Source organism: Hirundo rustica, chromosome 20 (genome assembly GCF_015227805.2).
Source record: "Hirundo rustica isolate bHirRus1 chromosome 20, bHirRus1.pri.v3, whole genome shotgun sequence".
Classification (NCBI taxonomy): domain Eukaryota; kingdom Metazoa; phylum Chordata; class Aves; order Passeriformes; family Hirundinidae; genus Hirundo; species Hirundo rustica.
In genome coordinates this window covers 6,182,589-6,203,893 of record NC_053469.1, presented here as the reverse complement: position 1 = coordinate 6,203,893, position 21,305 = coordinate 6,182,589, and the positions used below count along the sequence as shown (strand labels likewise).

Genomic DNA, 21,305 nt, shown 5'->3' with positions numbered 1-21,305 from the left:
GTGTGTTCTTCCCTGGCTCCAAGAACAAAAGCCTGCTGGTATGGATGGGTGACAATGCATAGCTTTGTTATTAAAATTGGGACTTTTCCTGCTAGGACTCTTGCATTGGAAATAGCATCCAGTGATTAATCTCCTGCTGGCTTTGTTCTTTTTATGACCAAGGGATTGGCTCACAGAGGACTTCCTGCATTTTTGGAGGGGCTTTACAAGGTTGATTAATCTGTAGTAATAGTGGCTGGAGTGACCAGAGTTTCTATAGTGACCAGATGGAGATAAGAAAGTAGTTGCAAGTGGTGGCTGCTGAAGATGCTGGATGCCAAAATTGCAAACTGTTTTGAAACGGACCAGCCAAGCAAAAGAGATCTGTGGCTCCACAGTCAGCTTGGACCTGAACGTCCTCTTTGTTTGCCTGAACAAAACCCAGATAAACAAAACACTGAAGGCAATTAGCTTTGTTTGCTTGCCTTTGTCTCCTCTTCTTCCAAATCATTGTAAAATTAGGAATAATGCCAGTGAATTTTGTAGCTATTCAGTGGACAAAAGCTGGTGCACAGGAGAGGAGGAACAAATAAGTATAATACTGCTGTTTTCCATAACCAGCCCGCTCAGTTTTAGCTTTTACTCCATTTACTTTCTCTCTCCCAGATTTAAGGAGATTTATTTGATCACTCCTGTAAATGAGAGCACCGAGCATTTGCTTGGGTCTGGGTGTTGGTACCACACTTGTCCTGGGAAGGTCTCTGCTTCCCAGCCTCCCTCCTCCAGCAGATTTCCAGCAGCCTCCAGGTTGTGTCTGGGGCTGCAGGTGCCGCCCATGGCTCCATGAGGGGATGGGATGGGCGCAGGGCTGTGCTGCTCAGTGACAAATTTCCTGGGTGTACGTGCCGTGGGGTTCACAAAAGGGTTAATTCCGACCTTCCCCTGGGTACAAAAGCTTTTTGTTACCCTGTGGGGGCCGCCTGGGGAGCTGCTCCCATCAAGGCTCGTGGCAGGGACGCACCCCTGCGTGGAGCAGAGCTGGAATCCCACCTGCTGCTGGCAGGGGAACAGCGCCAGGAGGGGCAGGTACAGCTGTGCTGTCCAGTGCCAAGGCAAAGACAACACCTCTTGATGGAAAAAAACCACAAGTGGAGGGAATTTCGGCCTGCCTGAACTTGCTTTTCTCATGGCCGTGACCCTCGTGCACCACAGCCCTGATCCGCCATGGAGAGCACCCAGCCCTGGACTCCCCATCTTCCCTTGGACATTGTGATCCCTGCAGCCCCATGGAGAGGGGCAGGGTTTGAGTGGAACAGGCTCCTGCTGTCAGCAGCTTATTCCTGCAGATCCTGGAAGCTTCCCTGTGTGTTTTGCCCCCTTGCTGCGGTCCAGATGGGGTTTTGTTCTCCAGCCGGTTGTTGTTTGCCCCGGCTGACTGCAGGGGAGGTGATGGCGTGCAGTGCCCCGGGGCAGAGGCAGCCCAGGTGGAACCACCGTCCCCATCCCCTCCAAAAACACCCTGTCATTTGTGGGGACCTCCCCTGCTGAGGCAAGGACAATGAACCAGGCTGGGCTGGGTTGCTGAAGGAGGCTCTGTGCTTTGTCTCCCAAGCTCCGGATCAGTCTCTGCCTGTGACAATGACCCAGGTCCCTGCTGCTGGCTCCTCCCTGCCCTTCCCAGGCTGTCACAAGGTCGTGCTGTGGGTTTGAGGGGGGCTCTGTGTGAGCAGTGCTGTGGGACAGCCCATAAATCACTGGGGCCCTGCTCTCAGCGTGCTCGGCCACACGGCCACATCCAGGGTCCCTCCGAGGGAATGATGCTCAGGGGGCTCCCTGCGACCACCCAGAGATGTTTCACCTTTCCTAAGCCTTTTAGCGTCTCTCTGGGCACACAGCCAGCCTTTGATGTGACTGCAGCTGTCGGGGTGTGAGCTCCGCTGCCCACCAGCACCGTTCCTTTGGGATCTGCCGGCACAGCCTGTGAGCAGACAGGGATAGGGACAGCAGTCAAGGCATTTGCTAACTCCAAAGAGAGCCACAGCTCTCTGAAAAGCCTCCCTTCCACCCAGCACCTTTGCCACAGGTCCCCAGGAGGATGGGGTGCAGCCACACGGTCTGGGAGCAGCAGAAATGCATTAAAAACGCCGAACACGGGGATTGCATCCCACCGCAGAGACAGGAGCTCCTTCAGGCCCTTTCTTGGAGAGAGGGGTGATTGTGCAGCTCTACTTTACGGGGGATAAATCCCTCTAAGGAAACCCGGTGGGATGCCAGCATCAGCCCCACCAGTGTCCCCTCCAGGAGGGGAGCAGGGCAGCTCTGTGTGCCCCTCTGCAGCAATCGGCTGCGCCTGCTCCAGGTGGTTTGATGTTGGCTTTCCACCTTCGCTCTGTGTGGTTATTTCCAGCCAAGGGAAGATTAGGCCTTCAGTGGGTGTTTGGAATGTCAATAACTATAATTAAGCCTTTGTGGTTCTCTTGCAAACCCTGGAATCTGTAATTTTCAGCAGAGTCCCCTCCTAGCATCGCTACGGGGAAAGGGGGGTCTTTGTTGGACTAAAAAATAGAATTATTTTTTTTTTAAATCAAAGCTATAAAATAAAATGCTAATCAGTGGCATTTGCAAATATTTGAATTTAATGGCATTTCCCCTTTAAAGATGGAGGGAAATAGAAATCTTGGCATTTCTTGCTGTCTTTCAACTTCTTTGAGGGAAGTTTTACCCAGAAGCTAGTTTGCTCCTGTTGTTTAATAATTGCACATCAGGGAAAAAAAAAAAAAAAAAAGTAACAGCCAGCTCAGGATGAAGGTGTGAAGGATACAGAGAAACTTTATTTTCTGCACAAGGCCCCTTTGCTGAATATGTGCATAGGACAGGAGAGTTTTCCAAAGCCTCCCCAGAGCAGAGGTGTCCAGGGGAGGGAAGGATCCCTGGGTTCTCCTCGCCTTGCTCCTCGCTGGGATGGGAACGGGACAGGTCACAAACGGTCTGGTTTCACTTTCTGAAGCTGGGGTGAGGACTGCAGCTCCCAGAGAGCGCCCTGGTTCCGAAGGAGCCCTTTCAGTACCCGCAGCGTTCCGTGCGTGGCGCTGGGAGCTGCGGAGAGCCGCTCGGGTGGGCGATGGGTGGAGATCGCAGCGATCCCTGCCAAGGGCTGTCAGGATGTGAGGATGGAAGGTGCCTCAGGGACCTCAGTGTGAGGGGCTTTGTGCTAGTGACCTGTTCACCTGTGTGATGGCTTTTTTGGGGTGTTCTGTGTGAGCAAGGCAGAGGCGAGAGCCTTTACCCACATCAGGTAATGACTGGGCTCTGCTGGCCTTGTAATAACGAGGAATCAGGTGCAAACACCGACCCTGCCTGCCTGGGGCACAGGCACTGACAGGAATATTAACAGAGCCTTGTTGCTTATTCAAGGCTTTTGAAGATGTAAAATACTAAATCGTCTCATTTATCCCGTTCTGCTGATTAATGCAAGTTTTGCAGTGAGTTTTGGTCTGGTTTGCCTGCTAAATGTGGGGTTTGATGGGAAAAGAGTCAGAGCTGTTCAGAGAAGAGCATCTCAAGATACACGGAGCAGCAGAAGGAGATTAAAAATTGCCCTTTTAAAGCTAAGCAAGAAATAGCTTAATCTCAGCTCATAATGAGGAAAAGTCAGGGAAAAGCAATAGAACAGAAGCAGGGCAGGTGTTCAGGCTGGCTATGAAGGGAGATTACAATGATAGAGCATAAAATTTGTTTACCTGTGATGAGTTTACCAGTGGAAAAATTTGCTGATGACACACAATTGAGAAGTTCTATGTGAAGAGGGGTTTGACTGTTTTCTAAGGAACTGCAGAGTATTTTTTCTTTTGGTTTTTGGAGTGTAAAACTTGACCCTGAGCTGACTCTTCAAATCCCACAGGTTCTGGGAGAATGGGAATAAAAATGTCCTGATTTGGTCTGTACAAAGGCTCCTCTACAGTGATGCCACTGGTTGCTGCAAATGAGGACTTATTCCTTTTCTTATTCCCTTGGCTACATTTCTGAAACGTCACAGAACACAGAGTCATTGAATGGTCTGGGGTTGGACCCTTAAGGATCATCTCACTGCACCCCCCCCCCCCTCAGTGACAGGTCCCACTGTGAAGCTGCTCTGTATAGTACAATTGCATTCCAATACCAATAGTTTTAATTTTTTTTAAAATCCCAAACTCTGAAAACAAATAAGCAAACCAAGTCCCCTTCCATGAAATCCTGATTCAATCACTTCATTTTATTTCCCTCTTCTTGGGGAGGGTGGGATTTATTTCACCAGTGGGTGTATAAATATAAATATTGACTTATTGACTTGATTTTTTTTTTTTTTTTTTGGGGGGGGGGGAGTGGGGGGGAACAGAGACACAACCAGGTCTCTTATTAGAGATCTTACCCAAGCATCAGTAAATACAGCCTTTCTGCAGTGGGTCCTGTTTGGAGAGCTTTACCAAATACTATTGCTGTTGAAGCAGAGAGTGTGCATGCAGATGTGGAGAAGTGTGTTTGCAGGATAAAAAAAAAAGCCTGATAGCTTTGAAGCAGATTTGTGTACTCTGGGTTAACACACTGAGTATGTCAGAAGAGACCTTCTCTGTGGAAATGGGCTGTGTTTCTGCTTTATGTGTTAACAATTTGAGTGAAGTATGAAGAAATCGAGCATTGTTCTGCTCTAAGTGGCACAGATTGCATTTCAGTCGGTGCAGATAAAGCACCAGGAACTGTCTGCTCTGCTCCAGGAGATGGATTTGAATTGCATGTTTAATCAGAAAGGCTTTTTTGTTTTGGTTTGGTTTTTTTTTTTTTAACCCAGGCCTTTACAGGCAGATAAAACCCAGCGGTCTGTAATGAACTGTGCATCTGGAGGATGGCAGGTTGTGCTGAATATAAAACTGCTTGGGAAATAGATTTACACTTGCTCCTGCACGAGGGGCTGCTGCCAACTGCACAGTGAAGTAATAACAGCCACTGCCAGTGCTCGATGTCTGAAGGTCTTAAACCTCTTTACACATGAGATGATCCATATCACAAGCTTCACTTTAGAGACGAGGAAATAATGGCACAAAAGCGATGGTTTGAGTTGCTTCAGGTGACCCTGCAGGTCAGTGGAGCAGTGAAAGCCAAACCTGAACCCTGCTGGCATCTAGGTTAGTGTGTGAGCCCTCAGCATGCTCAGCACCAAACAGCCTCCAGGGAAGGGAGTGACTGTCTCCAGCCTCAGCCCTTCTCATCACAGCAGTGGGCACTGGCCACAGAAATACCTGAGCACCATTGCAAAAGGAAATGGTGTTGTGGCACTGTGCTGTGGCTTAGATTAGGTTTGGGGATTCCTTGTTATGGCTGGGTCATATCTTAAAATTCCTCTGATTACACAAACCAAATTGCAGTTGCTTTTTGTGTTGATACCTCAGGATGCAGTAGAGTAGAGGCTTTTGCTTAATGTACACGTGTGTGTGTGCGTGTGCAAGGGCTGCCTCATCCTTGTCACTGCTAAAGGAGCTTCTCTGTTGTCATTAGTGAGCCCAGAGCGGAAATTCTCATCTCAAATCTGTCTAGTCTCACCCTTCCTTCTCTTTGCCCTGGACTTACCATTTCCACTTCAGCTTCTTCCTGCAGGTATGATTGATTTCCCTTTGCATGGAAAACTGCTCCACAGGCCTGCCCAGCAACAGGACACAGAGTTCTCTTCCTACAGCAGTGGGAAACAAAGAATATACTTTGCTTAGACAGTAGGAAAGCTACCTTTTGCATTTAAATAGTATTACCTTAGCTTTTTGTTATGGCCAACATTTGCTTTGATGTTTTCTAAGCTCTTTTTCCTCTCCCCTCCCCACTGAAACTACTCAGAATCTGTCTCAGGCTTAGTTTCTGTCTTGCACAAAACCTTGGTCCCAGGCATTTGCGCTGTAACACACTGCCTTCTCTTGAAGGCCAAGATCTTGCACTGATTTCCATCTCCCTTTGAACTCTGCCTTGAGGCTGCCTGGGTGTGCACCCCAGCTCCAGCTGCCACCAGCACTGTGTTCTTGCCCTTAGGCTTGTTCCTCATCCCCAGAGCAAACAGCACCCCTGCTCCAGAAGGACCTGGAGTGACTCCACAGCCAGGACCTTCTGCTGTTTGCTGCCTGCAGCTCCCAAGGCCTCGAGCAGAGTGTTCAGAACAGGTCAGGTTCGTCTCTCCTGCATCAGTTGTGGGTGCAGGGCTCTGGCACAAGCACCTGCCCCAGTGTCACTGGGGTGCCCAGAACACTGGCAGGCCACACTAGCACTGCGCAGCACTGCCTGAAAATCGTAAGGGTTGTGCATGTGTGACCTGCAGAACTCAGACTGCAGTGTTGAGCACTGGTGAGTGCTCCCTGCCATGGTAAATTGCTGCCATGGCAGCAGCAACCACGGTGGCAGTTGTCCTTTTGTCCTTAATGTGCAGGGAATTATTTAGATCAGCAGGCACTGCTGGTGTGATCCCTTTGCAGAGGGGGAAGGCACTCTCAGGGCGGTTCTGTTTCGTGAAGAGGAGATGCTGTCTCTTCAGAGAGCTCGTGTTACCTGCACTCATCCAGGACAGCACTCAACCATCTCTGTGAACCCGTGGCATGAGCAAGCTCCTCTGGCACGCTGCTGGGAAAAGTGCTTGTGCTTGCTGATGCATTTCTGAGTTTAACTAGCAAACCTCCAGGCAGGGAGAGCTGCTCCTCGTGTGCAGCAACCCAGAGGGCATTTAATGGTGAATTATTTTTCCCCCTCCATTGTAGAAGGGGGAAACAGATCTTGGTATTCTTCTGTTCAAATGTGGGATCTCCACAGGCAGCAGAACAGCCTGGTCTGGTGTTTAGACTGGAGAACACAGCTCCAAAGTGGGCAGTGGTGTTGATTCTCTGGTGTTTTCCAGTACCACCAGTGACTTGAATAGGTCCTAAACCAGAGAAGAACAGATGGACAAACAGGGAAATAAAGGGATGTTCACAAAACCAGGCAGTCTTTGCCGGATACCTTAAAGGCAGTCAGGATTTAGGAACGGTAACATCTTCCTGTCAAAGCCTGGTGATGCATTACACTGTTGGGGCTGACCTGTCAGCCCAACGCTGCTGCTGCCATCAGCTGAGCAATCACTTCACAGCCACCCTGCAAAACTGCGCCTCTCCAAACACCTAAATGCAAGGGCAGGACAGGGCTGTAACCAGCAGGCAGCCTTTCCTTGGGAAGGGTGGGCTTGGGCTGGTGTCGCTGCTTCGTGCTCCCTTTCATTCCGGTGGGAAAAGGCTCTGTGTAATGATTAACAGCCATTCCCACCTCTCGGCTGGCTGGGCAGCCCGATGTGACACGGGGCACTCGGGAAGCACGGGAAGATCAGTCTCTGCCAGAAGCGGCATCCCCAGAGCACCGGCCACGGGACAAAAGCCTTTAGTGTTCCCAAAAAGAATTTAAAGCATCTTACATCAAAAGGCTGCAGAAGTTCAAACATGTCGCCGGCAGCCTGTGGCACAGGACAGGAATGGCTTTGTCAGGAAGGCTGTGGACAGGCAGGGAAATAACTCTGAGCACCCATTCTGTTACATACGTGATTTTCAAGCTTTCTGTACATCTCCTCCATAACTGATACCTTCCACAGTGCACCGGGAACGAGAAACACAACCCACAGCAGCGTTTGGATCATGAATAGCTGTCAAACAGCAAACCCTAAGAGCAGGAGTGCTGCATGTTCTGCTCCTCTGCAGAAACCTCCTAATCTTAAAGTGATGGCTGGAGCCAGAGAGGCCAAATTAGGAGCATCCATTGACCAGATCCCAGCTGGGCCACCTGGAGATCTTGGCTCTGCCATGGATGCTGAGACTTCTCAGCAGGCAAATGAAGCTCTTCAGCGGATTTCTGCTCATGGCCAGGTCCCTGCAGGGCAGGGAGGACTTTAATCCAGGGCTTGAGCTCATGCCAGTCATTCGGGTAGAGCTCACGGATGTGAGAGGAGCTGGTACAGCCGTGTTAAATGCAGGATCTGGATAGAGAAAGTCGTGTAGGGATTAGGAAATCCTATACAGGGAATGACACACCTGAGAGAGCACTCCAGCCAAGTATGGGGGAAAAAAAAGGGATAGAAGTGGTATATTCCTGCTCTGGCAGAGATGTCTCAGTGCCACCCCAGCAGGCAGGGATCACTCCCAGCCCCCGGGGGCTCTGCCTGCCGATGTTTGCTGATGTTCGCAGCGCGGGTGCTGAGCCAGCAGAGCTCAGAGGGGCACGGCCGGTCCCTGCGGTGCCGGGGCTGAGCCCCACTCGCGTTCACGCTCCTCTCCTGTCCCTGCAGGTGTGGCTCCAGCCCTCCCCACGGCCCTGCTCGGTGGGATGCACCGTGAGGGGCTGCAGGGCTGTGCCCTCCCGCACCCCTGGCACCATCACCCCTCCATGGCAGGGCTGCCGCCCGCAGCCTGCGCTCCCCGCTCCTGCGGCCCCAGCGCCTCCGAGCCGGGGACACGGCTCCGATCCTGCTGGGCGTGGATCCCCTGCCCAGCAGGGAGTGAAAGGCTCTTTATCCCACCTTCCCTTCGCGTGTTTGTTCCATCCCTCCCACAGGTTTTTTTCCGGTGCCGTGGTTTTCGCTCCTGCCCGGTTATGCCGCAGTTTTTAAACCTGAATGGAGTATTTATCTAAATATATCCAAACACATCCCTGTAATTCCTTGCGAGTTCTGGGGGCAGTGAGTGATCCAGGAGAGGTTTTTTGGACTCGGGCAAAGGCTCAGACGATTGAACTGTAATCCAGCGCTGTTCTCCAGGCCAAGCCCGAGCGGGCTGTGGCAGGTCCAGGTCGGGGTGGGATCCTGTGCCCCGTGGATGTGGGTGCCGTGTGTGTCACGGGTGGTGTCACGGGTGGTGTCACACGCGGCAGCTGGGACACGCTCGCCGCGGCTCCCGGATGCCCCCACACTCGCTTTTCTAACAGCAGCAAAGAGACAAAATCGTATTAATGAGAGCCTTGGTGCTTAACCGAGCTGCAGCTCCCGAGCAGAGGTGGGTACTGGTTCTTCTGGAAAGTGGCTAAATACGGGTGGATATTTAAGATGCTGTATTTATTCAGGCTGTAATGACATGCTGCTTTTTTTGAGAGAGCGTGTTTCGTCAAAAGCAAGTGTTCTGTTCCTGTTCCCCATGTTGTGTGGTGGCATTTTCTCCTCCCCTGTACTTTTTTTTTTTTTTTTTTTTTTTTAATTAAACTATTTGGTTCCAATTCTTTTCCAAAACCTTTGAGGGTTTTTTTCCCCCTTTTTTCTTTTTTTTTTTTTTTCTTTTTTTTTTTTTTTTTTCACTGCTGCGCTGTTTCACTTCAGCTTATTTAGTGCTTTAAAATGGCTTCTATTTAAATTTGGAAGGGAAGAAAAATAAATCTGCTCTGCTAAATATATTTCTATTCAGATCATATGTTGTGGCTTTTCTCTTTTTGAAGAATGAGGTCTAATTTTTGAACCTGAATTCACTTGGCACAAGTCTTGGCTTCAGCAATGTTGGGTTTCCTTTTGTTTTAAACTAATTCCCTTTTTCCTACTGCTGGGATACATTTATGTCTTCGTGCTAGCAAAGCTTTTAGGCATGTGTTTGGTTTGAAAATGTTCATGGGAGCAAATATGAGCAGAGGATTTGAGGATGAGGCTGTCAGTGAGTTTTATGGTGGTTCTTGGTGAGATGCTGAGACCTGAAGCATCATCAGTCCTTTCCCAGCTACTCGTGCACATCCACTTTGGATAAGTCTTTGCAAAAAGATGCAGAACATCATTTTTCCTTTCCTTTTTTTGTCCCTTTCTCTGAAAAGTCAGGCCTTGTTCCTTTCTGGGTAGGGTGGGGCTTGGGTGGTTTTTTTTGAGGGAAAGGGAGTTTACTAAATATTTGCTACTTTCAGAAGAGAGAAAAAGTAGAAATAAGCAGGAGAATCTAAGGTGTGTTTAACAGCAGGGGGATTAACTCATGATTATTTGCAAAGCTGGGTTTGTTGTTTTTTTTAATTGATTAAAGCTTTATCTTAAACACTTCAGCATGGCTAGAATATGTTTTTCAGTGAGGAATGTGTGACTGAGAAACATGGAAAGAACAGCTGGGGGAAAAAATAGCTAAGAAAAAGAGAGATTTTTATGGTGTTTCTGACAAGCTGTGTCACTGCCTGTTGTCCCTAAAGTCACAATTCTCAAAGCTGGGCTGTTTGGGTCATCTGAGTCCCTGGGCTTTCAGAAGGGTTTGTGACACATTTTTCTGTGAATAGGAATTTCTTACAAGGATCTGGATGTGTCACTTAGCTGCACCCTTCTGAGAAGGTTTTCTGGAGCACAGAGGAGCTGTGAGGCTGTCAGCTAACCCCAGGCCCAACGCTGCTTGTTTCAAATGGCTTTGCTGCGGCTACTTAAAATTTCATCTGCTACAGCAAGAAAAGGAAGCAAAACGTAGAATTTCTCGGAGCAAAGGTATGAATAAAATCTGCCTATAGAAACTGGGAGATGCAAAACCACAGCCCCAGCAAGCAGCCACAACTGAGCCAGATAGAAGCGTTAAGGGAGAGAAGCCCTTAGCAGGCATGGCAGCAGCAGATGTCATATAGGAGATCTGATTTATGGTGGAAACCTCAACTCTTGGCCACGCTCTGAGGTCAGACTTTTGGGTAAAGCCTGCATTGCTGAGTCAAGTCCTTGATGTTCTGGTCTGAACATGAGGTAACATCACCTCCCTCTAGTCTCGGGTTCAGGTACTTGCTGGGTCGGTGTGGGGCACTTTTTGTGGCTGTGTAATTCTCACGGGGAGCGTGTAAATTTAGTGCCCACGCCCAGGTCTGAGGCAATTCGGCCCTTCCCCATCTCAGAGGATGATGTGGTAAGATACAGGGCACCTTTGTGGAGGGAGCCCCTGGGGTGGCTCAGCTTTGATGGCAGACTCACACTGGTGTCTCGGATCTGTGCTGGGTGCTCAGCACCTCGCAGGTCCTACCCTGTGCCCTGCAGCCCTGTCCCCTTCTCCTGGGGGTCCTGTAACCCCTGCAGCCCTGTCCCCTTCTCCTGGGGGTCCTGTAACCCCTGCAGCCCTGTCCCCTTGCCCTGGGGGTCCTGTAACCCCTGCAGCCCTGTCCCCTTTACCCTGGGGGTCCTGCAGCCCCTGCAGCCCTGTCCCCTTGCCCTGCAGCCCTGTCCCCTGCCCTGCCAGTGACCAGGCAGCCCCTGACCCGCAGCCCTCCCCTCCTGGTGGGGTGCCCGGGGTGCCCCCCTGCCCGCCGGCAGCGCTGATCCTGCCCCTCGGAGGCTGGATCTCTGCTCATTAGCTGCTGTTTGCTGAAACCGGATACCTGGGGCACCCCCGCCAGCCCGGAGTCCCCGGGCTGCAGCTATTTAAAAGGACAAGGGCAGCCTTGGAACTTCCACCTCTTTCACATCCATGTCCCTCCCAGCGCCCGCTCCCAGCCGCGCTTCTCTCCTGGATCCCTGCAGCATCCATGAGCCACGAGCGGAGCGGCGGCCCGAGGGGGACGAGCCCGCGGGGAAGGATTATCTGCTGAATTTGGGGGGACCCCAGAGAGCCCCGGCTGGCTCCGGGCCCCTCACCCCGGCCGCTTCTCCAGGGCTCGCAGCTCAGGAGACACCTTGAAAGGAGAAGGAGGGAGGAAGGGGCTTTGTTTGAGTTTTCTTTCTTTCTTTCTTCTTTTTTTTTTTCCCCCTCCTTTTTTTTTTTTTCTCCTTTTTAATTTTTTTTTTTTCCTTTATTATTGCTAATATTATTTTTTAAGAAGTGGTGATTGCCGTGAGCTGCTGGGACAAATGCATGCCCACGGCCATGGGGTTGCACGGAGATGCTGCTCAGCCTCTCAGCTCGCTGCAGAGTAAGTGCCCAAGGCAGGAGGAGGGAGCAGGGCAGGGGCACCCAGGGGTGCAGGGAGGCGGTGGGACGGCTCGGAGCGCTGCCCTCACCTCCCAGGGAATCCCATGGAGCTGCGGGGTTTGCTGTGGACGAGAGAGAGCTGCCGGTCACCCTGGGGCTCCTCGGTTGGCTGGGTGGGACTTTGGATGAGGAGGGGAAGCAGGGATGAAGGCTTTATCCGCTTGTGGCAGTCCCCTCTCCTGGCACAGCTGGCCAAGCCGACTTTGGGATCCGACTTGTTCTGATGGACCTTGCGTAGGAAAAATTCCCCAGTTCCTGCCCTCCGGGATGCAGATCCCATCCCTTGGTGCCGGGAGGAGAGGGGCTCTGGAGATGCCCTGGGGAAGCAGAGCAGCGCAAGGAGGGGAACAGGGGCACGGGGGACTTTTCTCCTCCAAGCCCGCGTCCCATCCACAGGCTCCCAGGTGCCTGCAGCAGGCGCTGATCCCGAGGGAAAAGCCGTGTCAGGGGCTTTCTGAGGTGGGTCGAGGCCGGTTTGGGGCTCCTGGCCCTGGACAGGTGAGTTGGGGGCTGCAGTTTCCATCAGGCCCCCAAAGAAGGGCCTGTGCTTCCCTCCCTGGAGCCCGAACAGGGTCTTCAATCCTTTCTCCGCAGTTCTTCCGGCCAGAAGAGTTTCTTTTTATTATTATTCTTTTATTTTTTTTTCCTTTTAAAATTCTTTTTCCCCGAATTATTTATTTATTTTGTAGAATTCCTCGTAAATGCTTCGCTATTACAGAGGAGGGCAGCAGAGAGAGGAAGTAAGGACATCCTTAAATAATTTTCATTTCTCAAAATCTGCCTTTTCTCTCTAAGTCCAGAGGAGAGATCCTTGGGGGGGTGGGAGGCACATCTGCATTGCAAATAAAAATAATAATTACAACCACCAACCAACCAACAACAACAAAAAAAGTAACAGCTAAGAAAAAAACACTTGAAATCACGGACTTTGGGAATCAGAGATCACAGAAATTGCACTATTTATAAGGAGAGGAAAAAAAAAAAGGCAAGAAATCCAGCGACCATGGGCCAGCCTGGCTTCCTAGAGTGTACTTTGTGTTCTCTCTCCTTTTTCCAAGGTAATTGCAGTCTGCCGAGAGGGAGTTAAATGGGATTAAAAGATCTGTGTAAGCAAAAGGACCCAGAAGAGAAGGAGGAAGGAGTGAGCCGTCCGGGCCAGGGGTGTCTGTGACACAGCTGAACCCCTTAGCGAGGCAGAGAGCCGAGCTCCTGGGAAGGATGTACCCACAAACCGGCTTATCCCCCGATTTCTGATGGATTGTCGCAAAAATTGCCCGAAAGAGACAATGCACTAAACGTGATGGAGCCGGAATCAGAGCCGGTCTCCAGACTCAGAGCTACAGCGGCAGGCAGGGGGTGAGTACAAACTCCGCTACTCCCGGAGCTGGGGAAGGGAATCCCGGGCGGGCCGGGGGTGCCGGGGAGCCGCGGGATCCCGGGATTCGGGAACGGCGTGGGGGAAGACATTCCTCTGCCAGGGGATGATGTGAAAACTCCTGCTCTGCAGCGGAGAACGGGCTTGGGAGCGGGGAGGCCACGCTGCGGAGCCGGGAGAGGGGGAAACGGGGCTGCGGTGTGCGGGGGATCGGCACCGGCACGGCCGGGAGGAGCCCCCCGATCCCCGCGCACCGGCGGAGGGGCTCCCGGCCCCGGCGGCCGCTCCGGTGGAGCCCCCAGGGAGGTGCAGGCACGGGCGATCCGCTGCCCCTCGCACCCCTCACCCTGCCCGGGCACGGCGGGGTCCCGGCCCCTCCTGGGATGGGAGCAGGAGCTGCTGCTCCTCAGCCCGTCCCTCGGGGACACGGGGACCCGGCTGTGCCTGCGGGAGCCGGGAGAGCCCGCAGGGCTGAGGTGAGCGGGCGGCAGCCCTTCATGTGCTCGGCACACACAAAACGCTGCTCCCTCTCCATCCGTGTGTGTGTGTGTGTGAAAAGATCCCGGCACGCACCCTGCCCGCTCCCCCCCTTCTCCCACAGCCGGGACCAGATTTTGCTATTTTCATTGTTAAATGCGTTGTTGTTGTCGGTTTTGTGTTGTTGTTGTTATTTTCCTGGGAGCCCGCAAAGGGTTAATCCCGCTGGCTGCGTTGTCGGATGTGCTGATGATTTACCGACACTCCCTTGGAAAGGCTGGGATTCTTCTGCCTGGCAGTTTGAAAAAGTTGTGTACAGGATCCCTCTGCTCGGCTGGGCTGGGAGATGGGGGAAAGAAGGGGGACGGGGCGAGGGGATTTGGGGGCAGCCCCCCTCCAGCCCCGGGGTCCTCGTGCTGCCGCCCCGTTCCCAGAGCCCGAGGCTGGATGAATGTGCAGCTCCCTTCGGAGGCTCACTCTGTGCCTGGGGTTACACGGAGAGCCCTTCCCAGGGGCTGCAGCTGCTCCCCTTGACACGTTTCCTGTGTGTTTATGTGCTCGAAAGGGCTGGATCTCGGTGCTTCAGGGTCCGTGTGGTGTGGGGGGTTTGTTTGGGTTGTTGTTTGGGGGTTTTTTGCGCAGATGTGGCTGCGGCGCGTCTGGAGCCGCAGCATCTCCCAGTCACACCTTTGTAGTGCCGGGCACGGTCTGGGAGAACCTCCTGGGACCCGTGCGAGGGCGGCTGGCGTCAGAAAGGGGACAGCACGATGGGGACCAGACGCATAAAGGTTCCTTTGAAAGAGCACGAGCAGCGTGTCACAGCGAGGGGACGGGCTGCGGAGCTGCAGGGACGCTTGGCACAGGGCACGGTCACTGACAGAGCAGCAGCTGCTCAGCCTGGCGGACGGGCCGGCCCTGCTCACGCTGAGGATGGGGACAGGGAGATCCTGCTCGGGGGTCCCAGGTCCTGCTTGAGGACAAATCCGGAGCCGTGCGAGCGCAGGTTTAGGAAGGAGGGAACCAGGAGTCGGCAGCGTGGCTCCCGGCCTGCCGGAGATGTGTTCTGGCTCTTCTTCAGCGTGTGCCAGGCTACCACAGCCCGGCTGTGGGCTTGGAGCCCTGCAGCGCCCTGGGAAACCTGGCTTTGGTCTGTCCCGGTGCCTCGGAAGGAGCGCCTTTTGTTCCAGGGTGTTCCCTGGCCTGTCCCCCTGCCACGTGCTGCTCCGGTCCCTCCTCAGCAGAGGTCGCTTCTTGCCCTTCGCATCATCTCCCGAAGGGGTTCGTGGTGCTGGGGTTGGATTTGCTCGGCAGAGCCCCGTGCATCCCACCAGCCCCTCGGCTCCATGGTCCCCTGGAGGCCCCTGGGCTTGGACACGGTGCCCTGAGCCCGGGGCTGGCATGTCCCTGTGCCCACCAGGGTGAGGGCTGCGCTGCCTGGAGACAGCTTGGGATGGGAACGGTCTGGTGCGTTCCTCTGTGGCACTGGGGGTCCCTCTGTACCCACACTCCTGCAGCTTCTTCTGGTGGCTGGGGAGCTGGTGGGCATGCAGGAGAGCCACGGGTGACACGGGCAGGGCTGGCTCCCCGGGGAAGGAGCGGCAGCCGCCGAGCGTGCTTGAGCACTTGAGCTGCCAAAATTTGTAAAACTAGAAGAGCGCAAAGTTTTACAGGCTCTTCAGGCTTAATGTGCCCCCCTTGGTCATTCCTGCTGATGCATTTTTGGTGAGCACAGGCCCCCCGAGACACAGGGCAGGGTTTGCACTCCACTGCACATCGAGCACGCGTCCAGACCGTAGCACCGGTGCTGTTCCACTGCACTTGGGCTGCTTTGGCCCATTCTAGCCCCAGTGCCCCGTGCTGGCCATGGAGGAGGCTCAGTGCTCCTGGAGACCTCTGATGGGTGACAGCCTGCTGGCACAGTGCTGCTCTGGGGCTGCCTGGCCCGTCTGTGCTGCGTGAGAAAGCTGCACACGTGGTACTACAGCATCCACCCATGGAGGTGGGTCAGGCCCTGGGAAAGGCCTGGAAGGGCTGGAGGATGGATCCTTCATGGATCCTTCTTCAGAGGAAAAGAGGATTGCTTGCAAGCTGGGCAGGTGGTCTGGGGACAGATTATGGCACTGCTGGGCAAATTCAGCAATAGGGTGGCAAATGAAGTGTGTGCTGGGTGCTTGGGGGGAGAGAGGAGGCAGTTGCACCTGGAGATGTGTCCCATGAGGGACAGGCAGCGTCATAGTCCAGGACCACCCCGCTCCTGCTATTTCCATGTGTCTCACTCAGCGTGTGCTTTATTAAAATTAAGCTCCAGCTTCATCCCCTTTCTGCAATAGGATGAGGAGTTAAAATCTGCCCTGCTTAATATCTTTGTGGAGATTCTGTTACTGACTGAATGTCACCCAGGTTTGTGGTGAGATGGTTGTTGGAAGTCTCTGCTCAGGAACAAACACAGAGTTTGTGGGTTTGTTTTTTTTTTTTTTCCCTTTCCCTTTCTTTGCCAATTTGTTGGGGGCATAAGTAGAAATGATGGACGCTTTTACTGAAGTGCAAATGGAAACAATGGGGAATTCTATATGGCTCTGCCAAACCCCATTCACAAAATGAAGGAATGCAAAGGCGTTTGTTGGAAGGACAAAAAAGGAGTTAGATGACAGATCACGCTTAGCACTTCTGTTTGTCCAGAGCTCCAGTTACTGGAGAGCACAAAGGCCAGGGCCAGCACTGAGTGTTGTCACTTCACACAGCAGCAAAGTCAATATCCCAGACACACAGGGATGGGGAGCAAAGGCCGAGTAATGGGTTCCCAGGAAAGATCCCCTGCTGTGGGGAGCTGCTGGGAGCGGCCTCGGAGAGTGTTTGAGTCATACCAGCCTGGCATCTCTCAGGTGGGGAAGCAGGTTGGCAGCAGGAGGAGCTCAGCTCTGGCACAGCTCTGTGCAGTGACTACAGAGCCTTTAGTTCCATTTAGGAGGACAAGGACCAGCAGTTTGGCACCCTTCAGTCTGCAGAAGACCCTGAGAGGACAAGGTGAGGTGTCACCCTGGCTGTGATGGCGCTTCATCCCCACCCTCTGTGCCCTGCAGGTCAGGATGTCCCTCCTGGAGAAGTCCTCAGGGGGGCTTTAGGTGCCAGAGAGCAAACATCAGGCTTCTATGGATCCAGCTCCCCTGCTAGGGGCAGGGACACCTTCCAGTAGACCAGGCTGGTCTAAACCCTATCCAACCTTGAACACTTCCAGGGATAGGGATTTCATTTTTCCTTACTTAATATTGACATTTTCTAGACCGCTCTGTTTTCTTAGTATTTTTTAATGGCCTCAAGAATGGATTTCTATCGGCCATACCTGTTTGCCTACTCAATCCTTCTCCTTAAAAATGCAGCTGCTGAATGGGGATTACAAACTAGCAGTATTTCAGTTGTTTCAGAAACTTTGCCCTTAACCACGCTGGGGTTTTCAGCAGCGCCTGTGTACAAAATCTTTGCCTGGAGGTGTAAGTCAATACCTCGTTTATACTGCACGAGAGGTCCAGCAAAGGACTGAGCAGGGTCAATGCAGGGACATCTACACAGTTGTGTGTTTCCATTGCTCTTGCCAGAAATTGAGGGGGAGTGGAGAAATACCATCATTTCCAGAAGCCCCAGGAGCTCCACAGAGGAGGTTGCTGGTACAAAATAAGATTTCTGCCCCAAAAAACTGGGATGGAATTGTTGCACGGTACAATTTAAAGCCTCGGTTTATAGGTTGTGATTTTCTTCCTCTTGTCTGTCAACACTGCTTGGGTGTTTCATAGAATATCACCTCCAGTCACGTGCAAAGGATCTTAAGCCACACGTGCATTTTCCCATTTTTAAGATACGCTGTCTGATCTACAGCTAGAAATGCAGATTTGCTTTTCTTGAAAAGCAATTTTCGGCCTCCAGCTGGCTTTGTGGTCTTTTGAACAGGAAGAAAATACACCTGAATGGAGAAAAGTGGTGGGAAATTGTTTTTCCACCTTGCAGTAATGTTGGCAGTTTCAAAGCCGTTTCCCCACTGTAAATGAGGGGAGAGAACAAAATAAAAAATTAAATGCTGCCACGGGCCCTTGAAACATTTCCTTCAGCTTCAACCCGTCATCTAAACAAACAAGGTGTCAAAGTCATTTTGGACTTCTTATTTTAAGGCAGGGCAAACCTTTTAGTTTAAAAAAAAAATAAAGCTGAAATTGTTCCAAACCAGTTCCAGAAATAGTGGGGAATTAGCTGATCACAATTATTTTACAGGTTGCCTCAGCTTTGTCAAATTGGCACTTCCTAGAGGATAATTTGTGACCAAGTTTACCCCGAAGGCTGTTGTGCTGTCCTTAATTCAGTGCAGGGCTTTGTTCCAGCCCTTGTGTGGTTGGAAGGGAATAGGGGTGCTTGTGCTTCTCTGTCCCTCTCAGTTGTGCTTTTCCTTGGGCTTCTGGCACCGCTCGGTTCCCTTGGACTGATCCACAGGAGTTTGCCAAAAGCAGGGAAGTAAAATTAAGCTGCAGTCAGTAACTTCAGTTTGCTGTAAAGGGAGTCTGTGTCTGCATTGGAAAGCTTTTAAGGCTTGTGTGAGCTCACATCATGTGTGCTGTGGGGCACCTCTACACCCAGTGGCTGCAGCAGGGGGTTGGGTTGGAAGGGACCACAAAAGTTCATCTCATTCCACCCCCTGCCATGGGCAGGGACACCTTCCACTGTCCCAGGCTGCTCCAAGCCCTGTCCAGCCTGGCCTTGGACACTTCCAGGGATGGGGCAGCCACAGCCTCTCTGAGCAATCTGCCTCACCACCCTCACAGGGAAGAATTTCATCTTAATATCGATTCTGAATCCGCCCACCTTCAGTTTAAAGCCTTCCTCTTTGTCCTGTCCCTCCATGCCCATGTCCAAAGTCACTCTCCATCTCTCTTGGAGCCCCTTCAGGCACTGGAAGGTTCAACCTAAGTTCTCTCTTGAGCATTCTCTTCTCCAGGCAAACAGCCCCAGGATCCTCATTGTGTTATTCACAGACTCTGCTCTGCGAATAAAAAATAAATAAACGCCTTTAGTGGTACCACTTGATAGAGCTCACTGGAAATCACTGCTCTTGGGAAGGAGCTGAGATAAAGGCCAGGTGGGTTTGATAGCTCTATATAAGGAGAAAAATCTTCTTTACTCTTGCTACTCAAGCTGCTTATGCAGCTCTGTCGCTGCCGAGCTGTAACGGAAAAAGAGCCTGCATTAAAAATCCTGGGATAATTAACAGCCCCATCACTCACACGGCTGCCATTTGGAAGCTGCTTTTGCTTTTTCCATTAAGTTGGTGAATTTTGCCAAAGTGTTTTTCTTCAGTGTTTTGGCGCCCGGCCCCGCTCTCAGCTCTTACGGTGTTGGCCATGCGAGGGGTCCAGGAGCAGGGCTGGGGCCAGCTGGATCCCACACTGTGCATTCGTCTGCTTTACAGCCCCAGGGTGTCACTGGAATGAAATTACGTGCTGCATTTTCCCCCAAGACGACTTCTCCTCATTGTGTCAGTCAACAGGGAGTTTGGTTTGTGAAGGTACCCCTCAAAAAAACCCAGAAAAGTGGAGTTCAGTGTGTTGCGAGCAGCAGTGGCTGTACAAATCTGATCCTCACCGCATCACAGGTTCTTAGCTCCTGGGACTGCTGCTGGTGGTGGCCCCATTCCCTGTCCTCCTGTGGCAGTCAAGCCCAGCTGATGACACCCAGTCAGGTCTTTGCTCCACGCACGCATGGATTTGTGTCCACATCTTAAACTCTGTTGGAGATGAGCACAGAAATTCAGGTTGTCTTGTGAAGCGGATTTTAGCGTCTCTCATGCCAACAATAATGCTGCCAGAGGTGGCCATGAAGAATCATCCTATTCTGCTTCCCTTCCTTCATTCCCTGAAGGTGCTGGGACGTCACTCTCCTTGGAGCTGGCAGTGTCTTCACCCAGACAGTTGTGTCCCAAGGGATTAAGTTGTCAGAAAAGAACCGAGGCTCCCCAGCTGGAGATCTCTGGAGCGTGGTGAGGGTTTCCTGGTTAGGATGTGGCTGGCTGCAGGACATGGCAGAAGAACACCAGGACTGGGCTATTCCTGGCTGTTCTTTCATAAAATAAAGCAGTCCCAGAGCTCCTGAAATGTGCAGCCCAGTGTCAGGGTGATGGAAACAGTAAAAGAGGACATGGATTGCTTCAGCTCATTTGTTTCCCAGTTGATGTGGGACCGCTCCAGTGTTTTATCTCTTCAAGCCTTAAAATATTAGCCAGTGGCTGGATTCCTGGATGGATTTTTACATTCGAGGCCAGGTTTCCCCACTGATGTAAATCATTGTGGCTTTGTTTTAGCTGTGGGAAAGGGTTTCTTGCACCAGGGAGGATTGGCCCAGGGTAATACATTGTCTCAGAGGATGCCTTCTTGGGCTAAAGCTGAGGCTTGATGGCAGGAGAAGTGGTTTAATATGTCACGTGTGGAGAGATGAGCAAGCTGCACTTTGGCATGGCTTTGCACAGCCCAGTGCTCACACCGGCTGGGCTGAAGTGACAAACAACCTGTGGATGTCCCACTGCTGTCTCCTGGCTGAGGATTTTCTGCAGTTTACGTTTCTGTCTGTTCTTCCAGCAGCCTTTGCTGATGAAGCTGTTAAATATCCTCTCTAGAAGATGAGGGAATTCAGTCTTCAAATTTTCCACTGACAGCTTTAAGTGAGCCTAACCAAGGAGTTTCCCATGTTCTTTGGTTGGCTACAAACCAAGGAAGCTGATGGGGAAAAGGGAAGGTTTTAGCTACCTTTCTGGTAAAAGGTTTTTTTCCCTGAGCTGCTGTTTTCAATAGCACTGAAAGGATAAAAGCTGAGCTGACAGAAAGGTTTGTCAAATTCCCTCTCAGGCATGAAAGGGTCTTTGAGAGCACAGGGCTGGAAGTCTGTGGATCTCCCACTTTCTGAACTTTCCTGCCACACCAGGCTTGTGAGAAGGTTCTCAGTGGCTCAGCACAGGGTGCTGAGTGGTTGGAAGCTGCCCCCATCTTTGCACCTGGGTGTAAAATGAGAAACAGATCCATGTAGGATTTTGCACGCTAAGGATATTGTCAAGCACGCAGCAAAGCATCGGAGCTCGGGATTTGTTTGCTGGGGTTGACAGGGCACTGGGTGTCAGCCCATTTCCCTACCCATGTCCCCACAGCCCTGCAGGTACACCCTGGCAGGACTTTAGGCCTCCCAGCTTTGGATGATTCCTCCATTCTCTTGCATTTCTGGTGGTCTGTCCTAGGTGGGGTGAGTGCCAAGGAGCAGCAGCAGCAAAGGCACTGATGGCCCAGCAGTGATGACCCTGCCTCTCAAAACACTGGGCTGGTCCTTGTCCAAGGCTCCTGATACCATTTGGAAACCTTTCCACTGAGTTCAGTGGACTTTAGATGACTTCGAAGCAGAAAAATAAGGTCTCAGCCTGAATCTACTTGCTGGAGTCACACTGACACTGTCACTGCCTTTGCTTGTCTTGGGATCAAGGACACACAAGACCTTTGACAAAGGAATTAGGTTTGTTACTGCTGTTGTAGAAATGCATTATT

At 51.9% G+C, this 21,305-nt stretch overlaps 1 protein-coding gene across 4 annotated transcripts in view; it reads left to right on the top strand.

The window, feature by feature from the left end:
* Nucleotides 1-21,305, top strand: part of COL27A1 (collagen type XXVII alpha 1 chain) — a 184,924-nt gene that overhangs the window by 32,338 nt on the left and 131,281 nt on the right. For 2 of the 4 annotated variants that reach the window (XM_040083099.1, XM_040083097.2), the window contains 2 exons: nucleotides 10,234-10,432; nucleotides 12,950-13,247. In XM_040083099.1, coding sequence (XP_039939033.1) covers nucleotides 13,192-13,247 — 56 coding nt within the window. In that variant the 5' untranslated portion in view covers nucleotides 10,234-10,432; nucleotides 12,950-13,191. Of the gene's footprint in view, nucleotides 1-10,233; nucleotides 10,433-12,284; nucleotides 12,390-12,949; nucleotides 13,248-21,305 lie in introns of those variants that run through there. The other 2 variants (XM_040083101.2, XM_058423083.1) reach the window with 2 other exon arrangements.